Source organism: Dermacentor albipictus, chromosome 7 (assembly GCF_038994185.2).
Source record: "Dermacentor albipictus isolate Rhodes 1998 colony chromosome 7, USDA_Dalb.pri_finalv2, whole genome shotgun sequence".
Classification (NCBI taxonomy): domain Eukaryota; kingdom Metazoa; phylum Arthropoda; class Arachnida; order Ixodida; family Ixodidae; genus Dermacentor; species Dermacentor albipictus.
Window position 1 is genome coordinate 92,712,454 of NC_091827.1, and position 23,238 is coordinate 92,735,691.

Genomic DNA, 23,238 nt, shown 5'->3' on the forward strand with positions numbered 1-23,238 from the left:
GCTTTATGGAGACGATGGCTACGAGATGGCGCCAGTGTATCGGGCGTTGTCTGTATGGAACCGAAGCTCTGCATGAGTGGAGGTCTGTCTGCGGCGGTACTCTTAATCGCGGCCATACTTCACCCACGTGCATATCTAGTGATCTCCCGATTAGCGAGGCAGTTGCGCCACTCTTAGCTCCGTTTGCAACGTGCCGCGCGAGACAGATTGCCCACGCCAGTGTATTGAGAAATGAAAACACGCCTACAACTGTGCTCGAATTGCGCTCTAGGGACGAACGTAATTATGCGTGATTTTTTTAACTTACGAAACTTCCTTAAGCTTTTGGTTGAAACGTTGTGTGCAGTTGTCGCTTTGCCAAATAGAATGGCTGCTTAAACAAGCTCACATTACACATAAAATTCGCTTACCGTCGGTGAAGCTTTCGGCATCAACTGAAAGGAAAAATGTATACATATATACGAATGTTGCAGATAAAGAAGCATAATTCGCACAATTCCTAGCAATGAACTTTAGGGGAATATTGCTCTGCTTTAGTGACACAATGTTCATGTAAGCGTAGTGCATTTTACTGCTATCGCGCGGTATAACGTACTCAGCTGTAGATGATGAATCCTAAGTGTTGACGAATCAAATTATTCCCAACACACATCATTGTGCTCAATAAAATTTATGTGCTGTACACTTCAGGGACAAAGCCGGAAGTAATAATCTCACTCGGGTTACCTTGCCCCTATCGCTAGATTGCTATATGTAGACTGTTATTTGTACGTACTATACTTTACAGAATTTGATATTAAATTACATTTGGTAGCTTACCTACTTCCTGCACTGTTATATATAATCATTGAATCATACAGAAGGGTAAGACATTTCCTGTTGACATGTATTGGACTGACGAACTCTCGCACAAAAACATTCAGGGTGTCCTAATTTAAAAATGTACCCGTTTATGTAAATTAAGGAGGGTATTCTGCGTAATGGAATCAACAACTCTTTTCTGCTTGTAGACTCACCGAGGGTGAAGGCCAACAGGATTGCGATGAGCGTGATGAAGACGATCAAGCATGTAGCCAGCATTGCGAGCAACGTGAACTTGTGGGCGCTGAAGCAGCGGAGTGAATAAGAGTGCATAAGCGGGCTAATATATTCAAAAATCATCATATACCCAGAGACAGAGAGAAACAACTTCATGTAGTCGCCTGCAGAACGACACCATGACTAAATGGCGCCGTGACGCGGGCCCTGACGTCTTCTCAGCGGGTGGTCTCTACTCAACTCCAGCGCGTGTTACCCCCGCGGTTGGTCGCCTCGAGGGGCAACGTTCCGTCGGTTTCGCTCAAAAATAATTTCCGGCAGAACCCATCTCAAGATGATTGCCGACGGCACTACGATCAGTACTCAATCAATGTAGCGACACGCCGTATTGCCACCACAGAAACCTGTAATGTATGAGCGGGGAATCGCAGCCTGGATCCTGTTTTGTTTTTGCCCTCGAGGCCGTCACCTAGGCTGGGGTGCTTATGGCCCCACCCCACCCAAATCGCCGGGCATTTTCAATAAAGTTTTCACCACCACCACCACCTTATTCCCGCTAAGCCATCTAGCGGTGCCCCGCGAAAGGTCGCTGCTGTTGCATGATCTCCGAAGCCCATGCTGAGAACTAATCTCTAAATTCCCTTTGGAATTACTGCACCTTTACTGCACCAATTACTGCACAGTGGACATCAGACCTTTGTGCTTAAGGATCTCGCGTGTCACAGCTTTAATACCACCTAGCAACGGGGTAATGTCAAAGCATTTCATTTTTTTGAAGACTGGCGTAATGTGGCCCGATGGATACACTCACAGGGGCTGTGGTTGGCTAAGAATGCTGTTCCCTATAAAAAAACTGGCAGTGTAGCGACGAAATTTTCCAATTTCCCATGTTGACTCTGTTTCAGAGCTTATTGCCGCAAACTGTAAATAAATGCTCCCGCTTTCAGTTACCTTCGAGCACCGTGTTTATTAGCCTCTATGATAGAATTACAGCCGCAGCAAGGTGGTGGCCACCGTGTAGATTCCCAAACCAGGCACATTTATGTATTTAATGAAAGCAAAGCTTCGTACTAGACACTCTAGGCTCAAGAATTAGCCCCAGGCTGGCGACATAGTGTGGCCATATTGAGGTGGTGATCCTCTGCAGTGGTAAACTTACGCTTGATGGGCTATAAGGAAAGAAAGTACACGGTGTTAATGAAAGCATTCAAAGTGGTTGGCGACAGGTTAACCCTGTTTTCCATATTCCTGCGTAAGAACAACTGCAAAAAAGAACTCGTCATTGTCCGCCGTGACATCGTACTGCACGTAACTGTAACATGCACCTTATTGTTAATGAGGAAAGAGAACAGGGTAGAATACATATGTATTGAGAAATTTCCGATCATTTTCTTTTACACAGGTTGCATCGCTTCAATTGCTTGTGAGAGAGGCAAGTGGGAGAGCTGTGGCGTTAATAATAAAGTTAAATGCAATAATGCCTCCTGCACAATTTCACATAACCAGAAACTACACCGTCAAATTGCCTTCAATCTGAAGAGCAGGATGAGGTCTCGGATGAGCTACACCAGCACGTATGGCACTGCCTCTCAATTTCTAGCTCTTCCTTTTGTGGATCGTGTCTTGAACCCTCGCCCGGGTAACATGGCGTTTGAGTCCAACCAGGACATTTTCCGCAGTGGACTGCGTCTGGTCGAATGTTTTGCCGTATCAACCATCTAACCTTCTCATGCCTTAGATTTCTTTTTGCAGGTTTCGATATTCTTGCTAGGCTACTTCATTCGTTTTGTCGTATTTAGTCACTTTGCATGTTCTCTACATTCACATATTTTTTATATACGTCTTGCGCGGGCACACATTTCGTTCTTAATTGGTGAACCTATAGCTTGCCGTATGTGACACAGTTTAGTCATCGTCTGCGTTAATTTTTCTGCACTTTGTCTTGAGGTTATTCATAAATTGATATGGTTCATGCTGCTTTTTCCAGGCTATCTTAGAGCATATTGATTTTAATGTTTTAATATTCTCTTCCTGTACACATATTGGCTCGCTAAGTTTAAGATCTAGTTGTACTTTTTGAATTTACTGTTTTGATGTTGTGCCCTTACGGGTTGTGCAAATAAGGATTTAGTTCCGTTGATGCTTTCTTGCTTTTTTGGTTTCCCCTGCTTTACGCTGACGTAAACTTATCATTACGCTTACTGCAATGCTTTCCCAGAAGCCTCTAATGCATTTGTAATTAAATAAAAAGTTAGATAATGCTCCAAATATATTCATTAAAGCCATTGGGCACAAATAAGAAGAGAAAGTAAAATGCAAGTGGATAAGAATAGACAAAATAGAGACATGCATGAATGCCGATGCTCTCGCTGAAAGAGCCTGTCACGACTTTAAATTTTTATTTTAGGAAGTGAATCACTGCACGGGTTGAACCATCATTTCCTTACTTTTGGAAAAAAAAATACTTATTTACAAAAATTTTTAAAAACGTTACCTATCACCTAGGGAGCTTTCGCGTGTTTAAAAAAAATGTGTCCCACTCAATTCAATGTTTGAAATTGCATTGGCATGTATATCATTATCAGCAACTGAAGCAAGATCAATCTGCTGATATGGGCTTTCCTCTGCGCTAAGTGGGGTGATGTGGGGATAGTGGAACACTAATTACGCTCAAATATTTTCGTTTGGACTAAACAAAGAAAATAGGAAATGGTTCGATGGTTCATTACATATTTAGGTGTGGAGGTTCCCAAGATCTCCGCTTCCGTTTTTTTCGTTGAAACTTCACTCCCACCGCCAATGTTAGTTACTATGCTGGCAACAAATTCCATATTGAAAGAGACGAACTCTATGGAAGATATCTACTAGAACATTAGAAATCGAAACACAATCGAATGGCTGCCGGCAAATAATCGAGAGAAAGTGTACGGGTGTCTGCTTGCGCATGTGTCAGTACGAGAAAAGTTTCACCACAGACAATTATATCGCATACACTGGATACGGCGCGACAGAGCCGTGACACATTTCACCTGTTCAGAAAAAAAAGGTGCCTCATGGTTTCGCGGAAACAGCGTTTTATTCAAACGATGCAAATTTTTTGTCCGCAATAGAGCACTTTCACGCGACTATGAAACTGATGTTTGAGAACTTATTTGACATCTATATTTCGAAGTTACAGTAACCATAAAAGCAGCATGCCACAATCAAACGGGCGAAATATTCACTAGCGTTTTCTTATAGCAAGAATTACAAACCGCCAACCGTTTTAAAGCAAACAGTACTCACAAATTTGTCTTGATGTGGGCGCATTCCCGCCATCTGCAACAAGAAAGATAACATGATATGATACATATGGCAAGCAAGAAAAGTTGCTCTCTTTTATTGCGCATTGTGTACCGATCAATAAAATTCTCAGCGGCTACTCAGTCGCTTTTTACTAAAGCTAGACAATGGCACGCACTAAGACATGCTGCTTGTATTTATCTTAACACGCCACCTTACGTCAGCGTGAAAATGTCTAGTATTCAAAAACCTCTTTACAAAAGGCAACGACGCTTCCACAACATAATATCCTTTTACTATACTGTGAAGCATTTATTCGTACTACACAAAATTTTACTGACTGAATAATTTTTTTTCATAAATGACCTGCCTCTCGCCAACTACAGTGACATTTTGTACAGGTTTATATGGGGAATGGGGCACATGGTGCAGCTGAACCTTAACCAGGCAGGCGTGGTAACCCTTCCATTCTTGGAAGGCATTACTTCCCACTCCATTGTCATTGAACGTACAAGCAAGAAAGGACATAAAGCAAGCCATGGCATAGTATGGCTGAATATTCTGGCGCAATTTCGTGCAGGAAGCGGAGGGCATTCAAAACACCTGCGTTCTCATCCAATCTAGTGTTCACCACAAAATAAAGCAATGGCTTTGGTTCGTGCTAGTGAAGAGACGGAAAAGAAAGCTAGTGAGATGAATACGAGATGTCGAAAGACATTGGCGTTGAGGGTTGAGCCTAGGCAATACGAGTGGCTCTTTTGAAGCGTGTCCTGATATTATTTCGTATACGAAAGTTAGAAATAGCAACTGATGGAGTTTTTATGAAGAAAACATGGGGAACAGGGTCTCTTCTTTGGAAACAAATGCTTCATTCTTAGTCTTGTCTAATTTGTCACAGCGCGTTTATATTGGATGAAACCTTTATCTGCGAGTTAGCCACAAGAGGCTGTTAAAATTGGAAGGCAATGCGGCCATGCCTTACCTGTGCAGAGGGGCGCCTCCTGGTTCGCATAATAGTCATACACTGCGAAACAATTCATGAGATATATTACTGAGAATGATTCTTTCCAGGCTGCACAAGAAATGCCAATCACACGGTAACATGGCAACAGCACGGCGCGCATTCGCAGCAATGATTTTAGCTATCAGGACAAAAGACGTGTTCGAACGAGTGAGCGTACCTGCGGGTCCGTATGCCTCGTATCCTGCAAAACGAAGTGAAGAATGAAAACATGGGGTGCTTATTATTTATGTTTGATTTACAATCATTCCATGCGCTAAAACAAGTTTCTACTGGTTGTTTATATGCATCACTTTCTGAGTATAGTGCCAGTGGAAAAGGATAGGTTAACCGACAGCGCACAGTTATTATTTGGAATTCTTAGCTTACTACAACGGCTGATGCTGTCATCATTCCTTAACGAAAAAAAAATGCCTTCAATCTGCTCACGCTTGTAATTCTTGTGCAGTCGTGTACATATTGGTTGCAGGAAAGGGACCTACACTTTCCCATTCACCGAGTATAGCACTGGCCCAACATGTTATTCAAATACAAGAAATATAAACACGTAGGTCCCCATGTAACTTCAAGGATGTTTACAAGGATATTTTTAGTTCTTAGAGTTTCTCAAACATTAGAGTGCACGTATTAAAGTGCAGCAGGCCACTTGTTCGTGCGTAGTTTAATTTTAGCGAGAATTATTAATCATGAACCGTACCGTCCCCTCAACACACATACAGAGAGAACGTCACGCGTGCACAAAGAGTGCGCTGCAGAATTCGCGTGGGAGTCGTAACTCTATGCAATTACCTTATTTTCTGGTAACCAAGGATTGTCATCTGATCGCATACTGGTGTCACTTTGCGAAGCCAACGTTCCCTATCTCCGGTCACATGCAAAGAGGGAACAGCAACGGGAACAAAAAGGTCTCACCGCGCTTCGCGATGTTGTGGTAAGCTAAAACTACTCGCCTCAACCAAAAATCTGACAACGCTTGACAAGCACTTCGCAGGTATTCTGTGTTAAGTGTTTGATCATGAGATGACATGTCACCTCGTACTCATAGCACCTGTGTGTCTAAAGTAGCTGCTCACGAAAGGACGGGAAAATTCGGCAAGTCCTGTCAATAACGTTTACGCACGGTTTACGAGGTTCACGGCTGCGTGTGGACTTTTCGGTGAGACATCTTGTATTCATTTCGCGCCCTGCTAAATATTACGCCTACTTTTCCTTTTCAATCCGTTTAATAATCACCATAAAAGAGTGGAGATTACGCGAAGACATTTGGGGTTAAATAAATCAAAGCTAAATCAAAACCATAATTAAAACGTTCAAAGAAAGTCGGCCTGTCTGCGAGGCACGTCGTAGTGGGTGACTCGGCAATAAATTTATTTGCTTGGAATTATTTATTATGCGTACGCCAACCTAAGTACACGAACGTTGTGCCGAGATACTTGCACACGAGACCGGAGGATATCCGCAAGGGTACACAATAGCCTGAACTGTCTTGCGATGGTAAAGTTAACGCGTTGGAACTTGCGTACGCTTTCAAAGACTTTATCGCAAAGCAAAGCTACTCAAATGAAAAAGTTATTTCAAAGCTGCTAATAACAGTTGTTTGAGCGTGAAGTGACGCACTGTAACGGAGAAGGATAATCAGCTTACCAGGAGCACCGTATGCCTCAACCCCATAATCTGAAAAAAATTGTATAGAGAAGCGGAACGAGATTTATTCGTTTATGTAGTTATATAAAATTCGCCTTGCAGATACAGCGCAAATGTTAGCGCCTGTAGATTGACCAACAATGATCGTCTTACAAGCAGGAGGGGCGGCCTGACGTTCATAGCCTGCAAAAACATAGAACAGGAGCAAAATTTTGCTTCTTCGGGTAGTGTAAGGAGCCAAGTTTGAGATACTGTCACATAAGCGGCTGAAATCTTTGGCTATCCAAACAACCACACACATGCTTTAACCGCGACTTCATGGACAACACGTTCGGCAGCGTGTGTAAAGACTGTGGCTTAACTTTAATGAAACACTGTATGAAGACCTTTCGCTCGTGATGACTATGTTTGCAATGGTTAAACCTCAGCCACTTTTTTGGTTCGGAGTAGTTGCGTGGCATTGTGAGCGACAAGCATAGTAAATGTGCCATACCAGGAGGCAGGGGCACTTCTGGCTGTGCAGGTTGCGCAGGAGCTGAGAGAGAGAGAGAGAGAGAAAAACTTTATTGTGCTTGTAAAAATTTGAAGGAGGGGTGGTCGGAGCCTCTCAGTCCAGGGCCCCACTGGCCTCTGCCGCCTGCCTGACCTGGCTAATTAAGGACTTTTGTCCTGCAAGGTCGGAGCGGGCGAGCTGTGCCTCCCACTGCTCCATTGTCCTACTGGTGTTTGGCCTATGGGGGTGCTTAGTGCACTTCCAGGTTATGTGCATTAGGGTAGGTATGCCACCGCACCAAGGACAGTTGGCCCTATAACGAGTGGGATACATGGCGTTTAGCAATTTTAAATGGGGGAACACCCCGGTCTGTATTTTACGCCAATCGGCGGCCTCTTCCCCGTTAAGTTGTGGGTGAGGCGGCGGGTATTTTCTTCGGACTCCACGCTGATGTGCAAGGATGTCTTTGGCATCTAAATTGGTGGAATTTTGTGAGGGGTAGTGCTGGTGGTTGGGGTTAGAAGAGGACGCCGTCGCTCGGTTAGTGAAACCTCGAGCTAACGCGTTAGCCTTTTCGTTCCCCTGTACCCCCGCGTGGCCCGGGCACCAGAGTAGGCGATGATGGTGGGTGAAGGATTTGGGGATTATTGTGAGGCTAGCCCCAGTCACGTGCCCCTTGAGAAACATGCGACATGTCTCCTGGGAGTCCGTGACCACGACCGAGTCCCTTTGCGAACGCTCCGCGTGAGCGAGTGCAATCGCCACTGCTAATATTTCAGCCGAGGTAGGGGATCCCGCCGTGGCTGACGCGGTAATATGCTGTTGGCTGATAGCGTTCACGACTGCCAGGGCGTACCTCCTTTGGTAGCGCTGCCCGGTCGCCTCTGCATACAGAGCTGCGTCCGCGTAGTACGTGTTGCACCTATGGTTATTAGAGTAGGCTGATTGAATGTGTTGTGCACGTGCTTTGCGCCTTTCTTTGTTGTACTCTGGATGCATATTGCCGCTAGGTGTCACGCGCCAGCGCTGAAAAAGAAGTGACTTGAATGCGCGCTCGGCAAGAGGTGGGCGCTGAAGAAGAAGAAGCAGAGGCTGAGGACGCCAGCTTGAGTTTTTGGTGTACGCCATCTTGGACAACTGTCTGTCTCGCCGACGCCGGGTACATCTTCAATTCTCTTTTCGTGACAAAACTGGTGGAGGTGCGGGGTACGGTTCATCCGATGCCACAAACTCCTCCTGGTAGCAGGAGTACCAGCCCTATACTACTGGACACCCCTGTTCACCGCGCCAGCAGGAGAATCCGAGGATTACCTCCGGAGCTTGATCACATCTCCGCAACAACATCGACGCCCCCACGGACCAGTATGGAAGGAACATCGACGTCTCCATCGACCATTATGCAAGGGACGGCCACAACGGCAACTCAGTACCTGCTCCACAATCTCAGAGTGCCGAAAGTGTTCCACGGGGATGTCTTCGAGGATGTTGAAGACTGGCTAGCCCAGTTTGAGCGCGTTGCTGAGATAAACCAATGGAGTGACGCGGCGAAGCTGAGAAACGTGTACTTCAGCTTGGAGGACGGTGCTCGCACTTGGTACGAGAACCGAGAAGGGCTCCTGAAATCGTGGCTCGAGTTCCGCCATGCCTTGCTGGAGACATACACAAATCCTGATCGCCGCGAAGGAGCCGAACGGGCGCTCCCATCCCGCATTCATCTGCCGAACGAGAGCGTGACGTCGTACGTAGAGGATATGACGCGCCTCTTCCGTCGGGTGGACCCTAACATGTCAGAGGAAAAGAAGCTGCGCCATCTAATGCGGGGAGTTAAAGAACAGCTATTTGCTGGCCGGGTTCGATGCCCGCCCAAGACCATGGGTGAATTCTTAACCGAAGCCACCACGATGGAAAAGATGCTGCACCATCGCTCAGCGTTCTATGAAAGGCAAATGAACGCTGATTCACCTTCGGACCAGCGCTCAGCTACGTATGACAGACACGCGAATGCTGCTTCACTGACGGACGCGGTTGCCTTTGGAAACCTGGACGTTCTCCGAGACCTTATCCGCTCTGTGGTTCGTGAGGAGCTTCAACGGCTCAGCTGCCCACCTCAGCCCACGCTGGGTTCCATTTCTGCCCTCGTGAGAAGTGAAGTGCTGCAAGCGATCCAAGGTCCCGTCGCAAGCAACAATGCGCCGCCTGTGACAGCACAGTTGCAACGGCCGTCGTATGCGGAGGTTTTGGGGCGAGTCCCTGTCCGCGCTCCGACCCATTTCATCCCCGCCACGTCTTACGCCGCGTCATACGTCCCGCCGCTCCCATCAGTGCAACCGATCCAACGTATGGAGGATCGGCGCCCGCTCGAAAGAAAATCTGACGTCTGGCGTACCCCGGACAGAAGGCCTCTGTGCTATCATTGTGGAGAAGCCGGTCACGTATACCGCGAATGCCCATACCGCCGCCTTGGACTGCAAGGTTTCGCCGCGAATTCACCAAGGCCCAGATATGGCGAAAGGCCTAGGGCGATTGAAGAGTACTTGAACCAGCAGGGTATGCCACTGTTCCCGCGGCGGCAGTCGCGCTCGCCGTCCCCCAGGCGATCTTCCCCAGCTCCTAGAAGCCCTCCAATGGCAGCGCAGGGACGATCGCCAAGCCCTCGCCGGGAAAACTGAGAGCAGCGACCTTCGGGGGCGAGGCCGCTGATAATCGCCCTTCCGAAGACCTCCCATCGACGCGAGCACAGTCTATTCAGCACGATTCAGCGACGACAGCAGCCGAACTCAGTGACAGACTCTCGCTAGACATACCTGTTGTGCTCGACGGCCGCCACGTTAGAGCGTTATTGGATACGGGTGCCGACTACTCGATCTTGTGCGGCAAACTAGCGACGGAACTTAGAAAAGTTATCACGCCTTGGTCTGGAACGCAAATTCGTACTGCTGGCGGGCATACCGTAACACCGTTGGGCATGTGCACGGTCAGAGTACAAATTCGAGGGTCCACGTTTCCAGCCAGCTGCCTTATACTCCGCGATTGTTCTCGGAACCTCATCTTGGGCGTCGATTTTCTGCGCGAGTATGGTGCCGTTATAGACCTCCGGGCACGCACAGTGACTTTTTCGACAGAGCGAGCAGCGAACAGCCGCGACAATTGCCGACGTAACGCGCTTCGGGTTTACGCCGACAGTGTAACTTTACCACCACGCGCAAGTGTCCTGGTAGCGGTCGTATGCGATGATCTGCGGGACGGCGAAGCTGTTGCAGAGGGCAATACCTCCCTTATCCTGACTCACGGTGTATGTGCAGCCCGCAGTCTCATTATGCTTCGAGGTGGACATTCTGCGCTCCTCGTGACGAACTTCAGCCAGGAACATCGGCACCTGTTTCGCCGTACTACTATCGCTTTTGCTGAACCCATAGCAGACGTTGCTGAATGCTTTGCGTCTATGACAAAGAACAACCCAGCTCAGACGCTCAGCAACATCGACATCAATTCAGGCCTTTCGGAGGACAAGCAAAAAGCGCTGCGCGAGTTGCTATTTCGGTTCAAGGAGTGCTTCGCACCTACTTCTAAGGTACGCCAGACGCCCATCACGAGACACCGAATAATCACGTATGACGATTCTCGTTCCATACGACAACTGCCTTATCGCGTATCGGCGAAAGAGCGCAACGTGATTAATGCACAAGTGCAAGAAATGCTTCACGATGACGTCATACAACCATCCCAAAGCCCTTGGTCGTCGCCGGTGGTCCTTGTCAAAAAGAAAGACGGAACGCTTAGGTTCTGTGTTGACTATAGAAAGTTGAATAACGTCACAAAAAAAGACGTTTATCCGCTTCCGCGGATCGATGACTCGTTGGATCGGCTGCGGCGAACCAAGTATTTTTCATCAATAGATTTGAAGAGTGGATATTGGCAAATCGAAGTTGACGAACGAGATCGCGAAAACACTGCCTTTGTTACCCCGGATGGACTGTACGAATTTAAAGTACTTCCATTCGGCCTGTGTTCTGCACCGGCCACATTCCAGAGAATGATGGACACTGTTCTTACGGGTCTGAAGTGGCACAGTTGTTTAGTATACTTAGATGACGTCGTCGTGTTTGCGGCTACCTTCGAAGAACATCTGACGCGTTTAGAGGCGGTACTTGAGGCGCTCCGCTCCGCTAATCTCACACTAAAGCCAGAAAAGTCTCACTTCGGTTACGAAGAGTTGAAGTTTCTCGGTCATGTCGTGAACGCCGATGGTGTCCAGCCTGACCCAGACAAAACATCCGCTGTTGCTGCTTTTCCGACTCCTCGTGACAAGAAAGCAGTACGCCGCTTTCTCGGTCTGTGTGCGTACTATCGTCGCTTCATCGCAAATTTCTCCCGGATCGCCGAACCACTCACACGGCTCACGCGAGACGACACACCCTTCGTTTGGACGGACGAGCAGGACGCAGCTTTCACCGAGTTACGGCAGCGCCTGCAGGAATCACCCGTGCTCGCTCACTTTGACGAGGACGCTGACACCGAGGTGCATACCGACGCAAGCAACATCGGTCTTGGCGCTGTTCTCGTTCAACACCAGGAAGGCATCGAGCGAGTGATCGCTTACGCTAGTCGCACCCTTTCACGTGCCGAAATTAACTACTCCACTTCCGAGAAAGAGTGTCTAGCGGTTGTGTGGGCCATCATGAAATTTCGGCCTTATCACTACGGTCGCCCTTTCAAGGTGGTGACAGACCACCATTCCTTGGGTTGGCTAGCCAACCTACGAGACCCGTCCGGGCGACTTGCTCGATGGAGTCTCCGTCTGCAGGAGTTCGTTGTTACCATCGTCTACAAATCGGGCCGCAAACACGCAGCTGCCGACGCGTTGTCGCGCGCTCCCGTCAAAACTTGCGATAAGGACATGGACGAAGACGGCGCATTCCTTGGGGCCCTCACAGCACCTGACCTGATCACACGACAGCGGGAGGACGTCGATATACGCCCTCTCATCGATCACCTAGAAGGCAAGAATGTTACAATTCCACGACACCTTTCTCGCAGTCTCTCGACCTTCTGCCTCCGAAAGGGTGTCCTCTACAAGAAAAACTCGAGTGCCAGCGACAAAGAGTATCTATTGGTCGTACCTGCCACCCTCCATGATGACATTCTCCTAGCCTGCCATGATGAGCCCACGTCTGGACACTTGGGATTTTCCCGCACTCTTGCAAGAGTACGCCAGACGTACTACTGGCCCAGACTTTCTACCACGGTGAAGCGTTACGTGCAAAGCTGCCGTGCGTGTCAACGCAGGAAATCGCCGTCTTTGAAGCCCGGGGGGTTACTGCAACCCATCGCACCACCTAGCGCACCGCTTGATCAAATCGGTATGGATCTTCTGGTCTTCTGGGACCCTTTCCCTTGTCAGCCAGCGGAAACAGGTGGATTATAGTCGCCACAGACTATCTAACACGCTACGCCGAGACGAAAGCTGTCCAACGTGCCACCGCCTACGAAGTTGCCCAGTTCTTTATCGATCAGATAGTCCTAAGACATGGTGCCCCATCACATGTCATCACCGACAGAGGAACTGCCTTTACGGCCCAACTGATAGAGGACATATTCGAGCTGAGCTGCACGCAGCATCGCAAGGCCACTGCCTATCATCCGCAGACCAACGGACTGACGGAACGGCTAAACAAAACCATCGCTGACATGCTGTCTATGTATGTAGACGTCCACCATAAAACATTGGATCAAGTCCTGCCGTACGTTACATTCGCGTACAACACCGCCATTCAGGAAACAACACGCTTCACACCGTTCCGTCTTGTCTACGGGCGCGAAGTCCAGACCACGCTAGACGCAATGCTCCCGCACGACACCGACGCATCACTTACTTCCGACGCCGAGCAACTTGCTCAACACGCAGAGGAAGCTCGTCAACTCGCGCGCATACACATCACGACGCAGCAGAGTGCAGACGCGCGACGCTACAACCTTCGACATCGGCTAGTCGAGTACCAGCCAGGTGACCAAGTTTGGGTGTGGACTCCAACTCGTCGCCAGGGGTTGTCTGAGAAGCTGTTGAGTAGATACTTTGGACCCTACAAAGCGATACGCCGCATCAGTGAAGTGAACTATGAGGTCATTCCCGACGGTGTAGCGTCGCCTCGGCGTCGACAGCACCACTCAGAGATAGTGCATGTTGTTCGCCTCAAGCCGTATTTCGCGCGTTAAGGCGGCGCCAACCTGATCTCATACAACTTCCACACTGCCACTTTTTCAGTAGGCATCGTAGTTTCGTAAGCATGCAGTTTCGATGCTTTTCTTTTGGCAGGGGGATAATGCCGCTAGGTGTCACGCGCCAGCGCTGAAAAAGAAGTGACTTGAACGCGCGCTCGGCAAGAGGTGGGCGCTGAAGAAGAAGAAGCAGAGGCTGAGGACGCCAGCTTGAGTTTTTGGTGTACGCCATCTTGGACAACTGTCTGTCTCGCCGACGCCGGGTACATCTTCAATTGTCTTTTCGTGACAATATTCTTTGGAATTGGGGCTACTGTAATTTTGGATCTCATCGATGGAGGGAGATGTACGGCCTGCTCTGTGAGATAAATGGGGTATGCTGGGATATTGAGTCTAGCCAATATTGCCCTACCAGTTTTTGTGAAGCTGAGGCGCTCCCTCTGTCGCATCAGGGTGGCTTGCCTCAGTTCGTCGAAAGAATTGTGCACCCCCAAAGCTAACATGCGCTCCGTCGAAGTATATTTAGGCAGGCCCAGAGCAGCTTTGAAAGCGGTTCGGATTATTGTGTGAGCCTGCCTTTCCTCCTCCCTGTTCAGGATTTGGTACGGTAAGCCATACGTTATTCGACTAAGCTAAATCAAAAGCATAATTAAAACGTGCAAAGAAAGTCGGTCTGTCTGCGAGGCACGTCGTAGTGGGTGACTCGGCAATAAATTTATTTGCTTGGAATTATTTATTATGCGTACGCCAACCTAAGTACACGAACGTTGTGCCGAGATACTTGCACACGAGACCCGAGGATATCCGCAAGGGTACACAATAGCCTGAACTGTCTTGCGGTGGTAAAGTTAACGCGTTGGAACTTGCGTACGCTTTCAAAGACTTTATCGCAAAGCAAAGCTACTCAAATGAAAAAGTTACTTCAAAGCTGCTAATAACAGTTGTTTGAGCGTGCAGTGACGCACTGTAACGGAGAGGGATAATCAGCTTACCAGGAGCACCGTATGCCTCAGCCCCATAATCTGAAAAAAATTGTATACAGAAGCGGAACGAGATTTATTCGTTTATGTAGTTATATAAAATTCGCCTTGCAGATACAGCGCAAATGTTAGCGCCTGTAGATTGACCAACAATAATCGTCTTACAAGCAGGAGGGGCGGCCTGACGTTCATAGCCTGCAAAAACATAGAACAGGAGCAAAATTTAGCTTCTTCGTGTAGCGTAAGGAGCCAAGTTTGAGATACTGTCACATAAGCGGCTGAAATCTTTGGCTATCCAAACAACCACACACATGCTTTAACCGCGACTTCATGGACAACACGTTCGGCAGCGTGTGTAAAGACTGTGGCTTAACTTGAATGAAACGCTGTATGAAGACCTTTCGCTCGTGACGACTATGTTTGCAATGGTTAAACCTCAGCCACTTTTTTGGTTCGGAGTAGTTGCGTGGCATTGTGAGCGACAAGCATAGGAAATGTGTCATACCAGGAGGCAGGGGCACTTCTGGCTGTGCAGGTTGCGCAGGAGCTGAAAAAGTAAGCCCGCAACAAAGTGAAGGACAGACTCAACGACAACGCTTTCCAATGATTGCGTCAGGGGCGTAACCGAAATGAAGTTGATGTATATGCCGTGGTACATCACACACAACAACTTGTAAATGAAACAGTCGATTCCCGTCGATTTCGTGCGGGTTATTTTTACGTATCTCGAAATTCGAACGCACTAAAAGGTACTGGCAAGAAACTACAGATTAGCGTGGAAGCAAAGCTTGTATTTTTTCAAAGGCGAAATTATGCAGCTTCGGTTGATTCGACCACCCTCACTGATCCCTCGTGCACGCAACGGTTACTAAAAGCATGAAACTACAAAAAAATCCACAGAAAGCAGAAAAAAGAAATGCGAAGGCATTATTGTCCATTGGAATGCCCCTGAGCGGTTCCTCGAGTTATGAACTGCACGCGGGAAAGGGAACACGTTGGGAGGCTTGATACGTTTTATTTGGCCAAACCGAAGCGCATTTACAACGCAGGCGAGTTTTTGCGCGGACAAGGAACGCGTGTTTAACGCAGGCTTCATAGAGCGAGGGTGACGTGGTGTCGCTGCGATGCCCTCTCTCCTCACGTAACACCTGGCGCGCTTTCGCGGCAGCAGGTGTTCCCTCTCGCCCGCTCAGCTGCGTCGTGACGCGTTCGTGGCGTGGCGTCGCAGCCAATGAGCGTTTCGCTGCTACAGACTACAGACGCCAGCATTCTCGCTCAATGGGCCATCTGACGCTTCTAAATCGATACACTCAGCAGACAGCGCTAATGAATGTGAAGGCCTGAAGGTGAACTGTTCTTATATATAATGGGCTGACACTTGTTCTGCCATTGAAGCCATCCATTCCCTATTGTTTTGTGTCGCGTCAAGCTCCCGAACGGGCTCATGTAGACGCGGCTGGATTTCTTGGTCGCTGCATGCTGTTCAAGCCACGCATGGAGAGCTAGAAGCAAAAGGATAGCGCAGACTACTTCGAATTACAAAAAAAAAATAATTGAAATCCTTCGTTATGTTTAGGTCTATATTTGCGGATTTCGGATAATTCGACCCAATATTTTGTTCTCGCCAGAATTCAGTTAAAGGAGTGGATTCTATAGAGGAGGAATAGGAGAGTACAAATTTGTTTACAGACCTCCTCTGAATGTTTACAAACAGGATTAAAATGCTAGTAAACCTATTGTGCAACAATGAAATCAACCAACAAAAAAGAAAGATTCATCTGCATGTAATGAACAATATTCGAGCAGGGAAAGTGTGTAATTTATTCAACAAGTATAACAACGGATGTATCTTTAATAGAAATCTGGCAGAGCGCTCTCGATAGACGAGCAGGAAGATTAGCGGAAATAGGAGAAACATTTACGTGCATAAAGGAGAAAGATTTTAATAACTTGACGTGGGGCCTTTGGCATGAAAACGGTAGTAACGGTAGTTATGTGGCAAGGAATAAATAAACTGAGAAAAAGATAAAACATGAAAACCACAAACAATAAATAATGCTTTAAAAGGAACAGTGTAAAACAACAAGTAGCAACGGCTTTTATTTAGGAATTCCAGCGATCAACAGAGTTGAGTGTATATGGTATGGAATATGGTGAAAACGGTAGCAAACTTAGTAATATTTCAACAAAGAAATCAAAGCAGAAAAATTTTCAAAATATAAAAAGCAGGAACAACGAATGCCCGGGAAGGAGCACTGTAATATTCTATTCAAAAAGTAGAACAAAATTTTTTCTAAATACGAATTTTTTGTTGAAGAGTGTCTATAGATAAAGCATTAAGTTGTGCGGAAAGCTGGAGAATATATGCATGAAGAAAAAGAAAACGCGTCATACTTGGAGGAGTGCTCCTTGGCACAAGAGGTGGTTTAGGAGCTGCAAGGTTCAACGTGAAAGCGGTTGCAAAATGAGTTACATGCCAATCGGCGCAGACAAAGTTATGAATACGGCAAACAGCAAGTAATCTAAAAGATCCATTGCGAAATTAATGTTATCAAGCATAACAACAGTACATTTCTTTAATACTAAATAACAGATTACGCGTATTTATGTATAGAGCACGAAAATGCGCGCGTAGCAAAACATTGTTTGCAAAAAAATGGAAAGCGTATCACACTTTTAGGTAGGACTTTCTCTGACTTTGCAGATTGTAGATCAGCTGCAACGTTAAACGGAAATACGGAAGTAAACTTAATTATATTGCGGCCGGTAACTCTGGCTAAGGAAACATAACAAAAATGTAATACACTGCAAACTGCCCGCTTCGTTAACAACCAAGTGAGTCGACTACAAAACATACCATTTATTGTCGCTCCCGGAGGCAGCGCGCGCGCAGAGTATGATGCCAGGCCCTAATGAAGGAGTTATCGTTAATGTGTTTATGTACCAATTTTACAACTCATATCTTGGTCATCGTGAGTTGAGCTAATAGTGTTCATAGTAAGCTGTTCTTAACGACAGGTGCGAGTCAACCGCTGCGTCGCGCAATATCTTAGCGAACACTACCAGCTAATAGCAAGCAGCACTTACGAACGAAACGCGTTGTGACTTCATGCCCATATTTTCAACGCGTGCACATATGTAGAATGCTATTGCTTTGGTTCAGCCTCTTGAAACGTGTGTAGAAGACCGCGCTGTTAGGTTTCTATTACGGTAGCGCACATGCGTTCTCTTACACTGCTCCAGTCATCCGCCACCTGGGCCGTTATGAAGCTCATGAGACCGCGTTTCGTACCAGCCCTTTCCCAATGCCCAGAAGATGAAACCCTGAGATTATAAATAGTTTGGCGAAACGAGGTCGACAGCTGTTTATGGGCGCCGACACTGTCAAAGCAAGAAAGTCGCAGTATTTGCTACACACCAAGGGAACTGACGTCCATGTATGTCACAGTCTGTCCAATACCTGCAAAGGAAATACAATGAAAAATTAATACGTATAACAATAACCAATGAAGGGAACACCCGGGAAAGGCGAGAGATGGAAATTCAAGACGACAAGCAAAACTAAAACAAGGTAAAAGTGGGAACCAACGTTTACACAAGTGGACTTCTCTTTTTTAAGGCGACATATGCTTTCCTTTGCACAGTATATACTTACCAAGGTACCTTGTTCTCGTTTTGCTCATCGTACTAAGAAACAAAACAAATTATGCAGATGGAACTTATATCTTGCAATCTAAGTGAAGCAAAGCCTTCGTCAAGCGGATAATTAGAAGCTGTAAGTTTGCGCACGTTATTCCTGCATTTTTGGCGTAAAGCAAACTAGCGCACGGGCATGTTTTCTCGCGGACCCGTGTCACGCAATGCGACACCAGCGGAGACCATCGCAAGAAGCCACAGTTGCCGTTGGAGCAATAGAAGTGTGCGTAGACGCGATTGTGGCCTCACGCAATAAAAACAATTGTTGCCTAATGGTCAGAGCATCGGCATACCGTGCGGCGGGACCTAAGTTCGACCCCACCATTGGACACGTTATTCAGTTTCGTTGCGATAACATCTATAAGAGCCTTCCGGGCGCCTTTCTGCCGCCGCCATGAGCTTTCGTATAAAGTCCAAGGGCGATAATGTTGTCGCAGCGCTCTGTGTGCTGCATGTACGAGTGAAAGCGTGCGAGGTGGGCCGACGACGTGGGCCGACGGTGGGCCGAAGCCATATATAAGGCTACGCATATATTGGACAATGCCTTTTCAGACACGTTCCATAATTTTTTTTTCACACGTCTACTACTTTTGTCAGGACAGCAGCGACAGTCAGCCGCACCCACTGTTCACGGTCTCGAAAGGACGCAAGCGTTCGCAAGACTTGCTTTAAAGAAGTGCCCCGCTATAAGGTTACTTTTTAATGCGAAATTTGAGCGCAGCTCGACACCTGTTTGGATTTCGCGATATCTTGAGGCATTGAAATTGAGGCTGAATTCACCGCACCGGCTGGTAGTGTACCATTGCCGTCAACGCCTAGGTAGAGGGAGGGGCCGTATGGGAACGCTAGCAAGGTGAACGGCATCCGAGCCGGCAGCGGAAGAAGTCGACGACCAACGCGCGATCAGGGGAACGACGAGCGCCTTCGCGTGGTTACGCCGAGGGACGCCTGCGCCCAGCCAAGGCACGGGCACGTGAGAGCTGCTCTGAGAAAAAGCGAGCCCTTCTCATTCGAAAGAACGCGCTGCAGAAGCAGTCCACAAACGTTATCGTCCACACCTGTTTTCAATGATAATGTGCAACAATTAGGTAAAACCTAGCAGGTATTCATAATTTGTGTAGCTGCTAGCGAAACAGGAATGATGCGTCGGAGGGAAGAAAGATTACGATCCAGTGACGATAAACTCAAACGCTTCGGGGACGCAAGGAGTCCGTCGTTGGATTTGTCGAGGTCGTCCTTGTGCACGCAACGTTCAAATGAATATGGCCTTCCCAGCGTTGTCATTCTTTTCAAAGATAAGCCCATCGCTAAAGATACATCTCATGTATTCATTATTAAAACCGTACTCAATTTATATGGGAACCATTACGCTGTTTTCTTATTAAAGAAGGCGAAATTAGTCACTCAAAGTGACAGGAAACCTAAAATGCATAACTTGTCTACGTGCGCGTGGCCTCAAGTGTTCACATTCGTCCATTCTGTTTTTTACAATTGCATGGTAGTTTAGGCAAACAATCCGGTCATGGTTTGGGCAAAATAGATGCGGCAGCTTTGAATTCGAAGGCCGAACGCGTTGGCCAAGACAAAGTTTTATTGTTTGTAGGATCCAGCATTACAAAACGTCTTGTGTTTGATTGTCGGCGAGCAGTTCATACTTTAGTTATTGAAAGAGAAGACGCTGCACCTCGGGTGCTGTAATGAAAATTTCGGACTTACCATAAGCTGAGAGACAGAAACATGTAACAAAAGTGAAACATATTGTATGACAGATTCAGTCAATGCAGTCTCCTTGATTTCGATCAATGTAGATTTCACTGCACATCGCGTATTGGGGCTGATGAACTACGTTGAAAATTCATCATACATTAGCCTCACGTCATAAAACTTTGAGCACTAATGTTCTTACATTCAACAAACTTCCTCAAACGAATATTCACTGTGACATCAAACGAGTTCCCGGAGGCTGAAAAGTGAATAATGGATTCCTAACAAAAATTTATCTTCTGTTTACGCCGTCTCTCAATGCCGTCTATTGAATCTGCTTCCTTATCATTCTGGTTATTATCGCTGCCGTCTGTGGCGGTCACCTGAATGCCGCATATTGTTAAAGCGCTCTTGCTTATCAGACACTGTGCCAGTGTGGGCCCAGATAGTCCATTCAGCGACATATTCATGGTCAGCAAGTGCACCCAGTTTTGCAAGGCTCGCTTTCACACGCCGAGTTGATGAAATTACTAGTTACCACATTCTAAGGTTTGTTATTCTAATATCCAGTCAAAGTTGGTCGTTATTTCCACGGGACAGGTGGTATCATGTTACACGCCATGCACATTACATTGAGACTGGAACTGAAGTTGTACAAGGCGTATTACAGTGCTCAAGACAGCGCTCATGACTGTGCTCAGCAGTGAGCACTGCCTCTGCAGTGCAGTGACAAGGAGGTACTCGCGATGCAGAGATGAATGCGTGAGCGTGATTACAATCTCGACTAGTTGACGTGACTTAAAGCTTCGATTCCAGTGTCAATGGCTATTTGACATAGTAATCACGGCGCGCCGGTACTAACAGAACACGTCTTCTTACCGTCAACCATTGTGCCTGAGAAAGAGCTCCAATACGCTTACAGCCGGGAAGAACGTCGAGAAACGCCGGTGCGCAGTGTCAAGCAGGAAGATGATGATGATGATGTCCTGGATGAGTTTGGCGCTTACCCACTCGCGGGGATTGGCCAAGAGTCGGGCAGACTTTATGGCAAGCATGCACGAAAGGGGCCCGTGAGACACTTCTTCTTCACCAGGATTCATAAATGCGGTCAGTGCCTCCTTCAGCCACTGCATATATTTTTTTTTTGTAAGAGGGTTGCCTTGTGGCATATTACGCACACAGAAAAAAGGCTTGAGAAATCTTGGCAGAACTAAAGATGGTTCCATGTCTTGTATGGGTTGTTGTAATCGCTAGCTTGTGAATCGCGACAAGAGATGAATGGCAGATTTCAGTGATGAACTGGTCCCTCAACCACCATGGCGAAACTTGCAAAAAAACCAGAACCTTTATTCAACATTGAAGATATTGCAGTGAGGACATTTAAGTAGCAAGTCTTCGGTGAGGATATTCAGGTAGCTGTTTCAACGTGGATACGAATGCAGCACATCATTCTCGTGCAGCCGTCTGCATACTTGTAACAGCCTTCGACTAGGTGAGGCACCCTTTGTAGTGAGACTTTACGCCGCTCCATCTGTACCAACGCGTCGCGACCAGCATGATAGCCATGACAGGAGCGAGAAAGGGTTGGCGTTCAAATCATTATATCTTTACGGGGCAGCTGCTGTGCTACGTTCTACAGTGCACAAGAACGTCTGAAGACCAATAAGGTGACAAAAGGAGTAAAAGAAGAATAAGAGGAGGAAGAGCAGTACACAATTGCCTGTGGTTTAGCTCTGGTTAACCCTAGCCGTATTACGAAATCAAGAGCTTTCTGTCTACGCTTGCGGTGTTCGCTTGTGGTTAAGCGTTTGGTTTAGCTCTATTGCATAGACAAGACAATACATACTGTTCAGGTAACAACCAAGCTTTTACGACGCTTGTCGAATCGTATGGCGCGTTCTTCTGGCGTCTCTTGAGCACGTTGTCTGTTCCTCGTTTCGTTCTGTCATTGTGGCGCCTCTTGGGCGCTCCCCAAAACGACTAAATACACTGAGGCGAAGCGCATATATATATGTACCCTCCCCCGCGAGGCGACACCTCCTCTCCCTCTACCCCAGCGGAGCAAATCTGGTGGAGCGAGCGGCGACGGCAGCGGCGTCGCCGGTGGCGCCATCTCTTGGAGGGCGGCTACGGCGTTGCTGGGCAACGGCGGCTCAGGGTCGTCCGTTGGCCATGGCATATGGCAGACGGCATACAGCTGCCTGCATACAGCATACGGCGCGACGAGCGGCAATGGCTTGCTGGCTGACGTTGTAAAGTTTTCGCTTTAATAATTATGTTTTCGCTGCCTTCAATCTGTTGGATCCCCCAGTGTGGATTGCTCCATCTCAATGCGTAACAGCAACAATAACAGCTTATTCTTGTTCTACTCATCTTGTGTGAATCGACCAATTCTTGCGCGATCCCCCACGGTGGTTGTGTGTCTGTAGTGCAGAGGAAGCAACACCGATATATGTTAGAAGTGAGAACAACAAGTTTCAATCAAGCGTAGGCCAGCATACTACGCTTATTTGGATGCTGGTGCAATCACCAGTATATTGTACTCCAAACTAGCTATAACAGTTGTTCGCTTCCACGATTGAAGCTAGCGCATGTCGTTCTAAATTTTCGAAGGTTGGATAGTGTGGCTAGTCGCTGTTTCATCATTCTGAATGTAGAATGCTGAGGCAACCAAACACGAATAATGACACCTACATGTGCTTGCTCATGTACTATTTCAACATGTTTCATCATCTTGACGCTCTAACTCTCCAAATGTTTTTGGAATGGGTAGCAATAAACACTAATGCTTGAACACTGAAAAGGTGGTATCAGTACATCAATCAGTCAAACGTTGTTTATTTTTCATCAACAATTATTCTGCAAGGACGACCGAGATAACGGTCATGCTGGCAGCTTAACAGCTCCTGGCCTCCTCGCCTACAAACTATAGAGAATCAACTGGCCGTGACTGGCATCGCTGTGTTTACATCGCAAAACGCAGGCGGGGTACGAGACGAGAAAGTGACACCAGCAGTGCTTGTGGTGTCGTCTTCTCGTCTCGTGTCCCGTCTATATTCTGCGCTGTTAACACGTAGACAGAGACAATATGCGATAACTATAGCGCACAAATATTTTTCTCTTAAAGTTAGAAGACATACATGAAAGTATACTGCGCAGTGAGC

General features: G+C 47.2%; 1 protein-coding gene across 12 annotated transcripts in view; it reads right to left on the minus strand.

The window, feature by feature from the left end:
• LOC139048078 (uncharacterized) overlaps positions 1-22,046 on the minus strand; it is a 46,866-nt gene extending 24,820 nt beyond the window's left edge. For 2 of the 12 annotated variants that reach the window (XM_070522485.1, XM_070522486.1), the window contains exons 1-2: positions 1,017-2,327; positions 411-434 (exon numbers count right to left, since the gene is read on the minus strand). In XM_070522485.1, coding sequence (XP_070378586.1) covers positions 411-434; positions 1,017-1,194 — 202 coding nt within the window. In that variant the 5' untranslated portion in view covers positions 1,195-2,327. The other 10 variants (XM_070522496.1, XM_070522491.1, XM_070522489.1 and 7 more) reach the window with 10 other exon arrangements.
• Between the last annotated feature and the right edge of the window lie 1,192 nt (positions 22,047-23,238).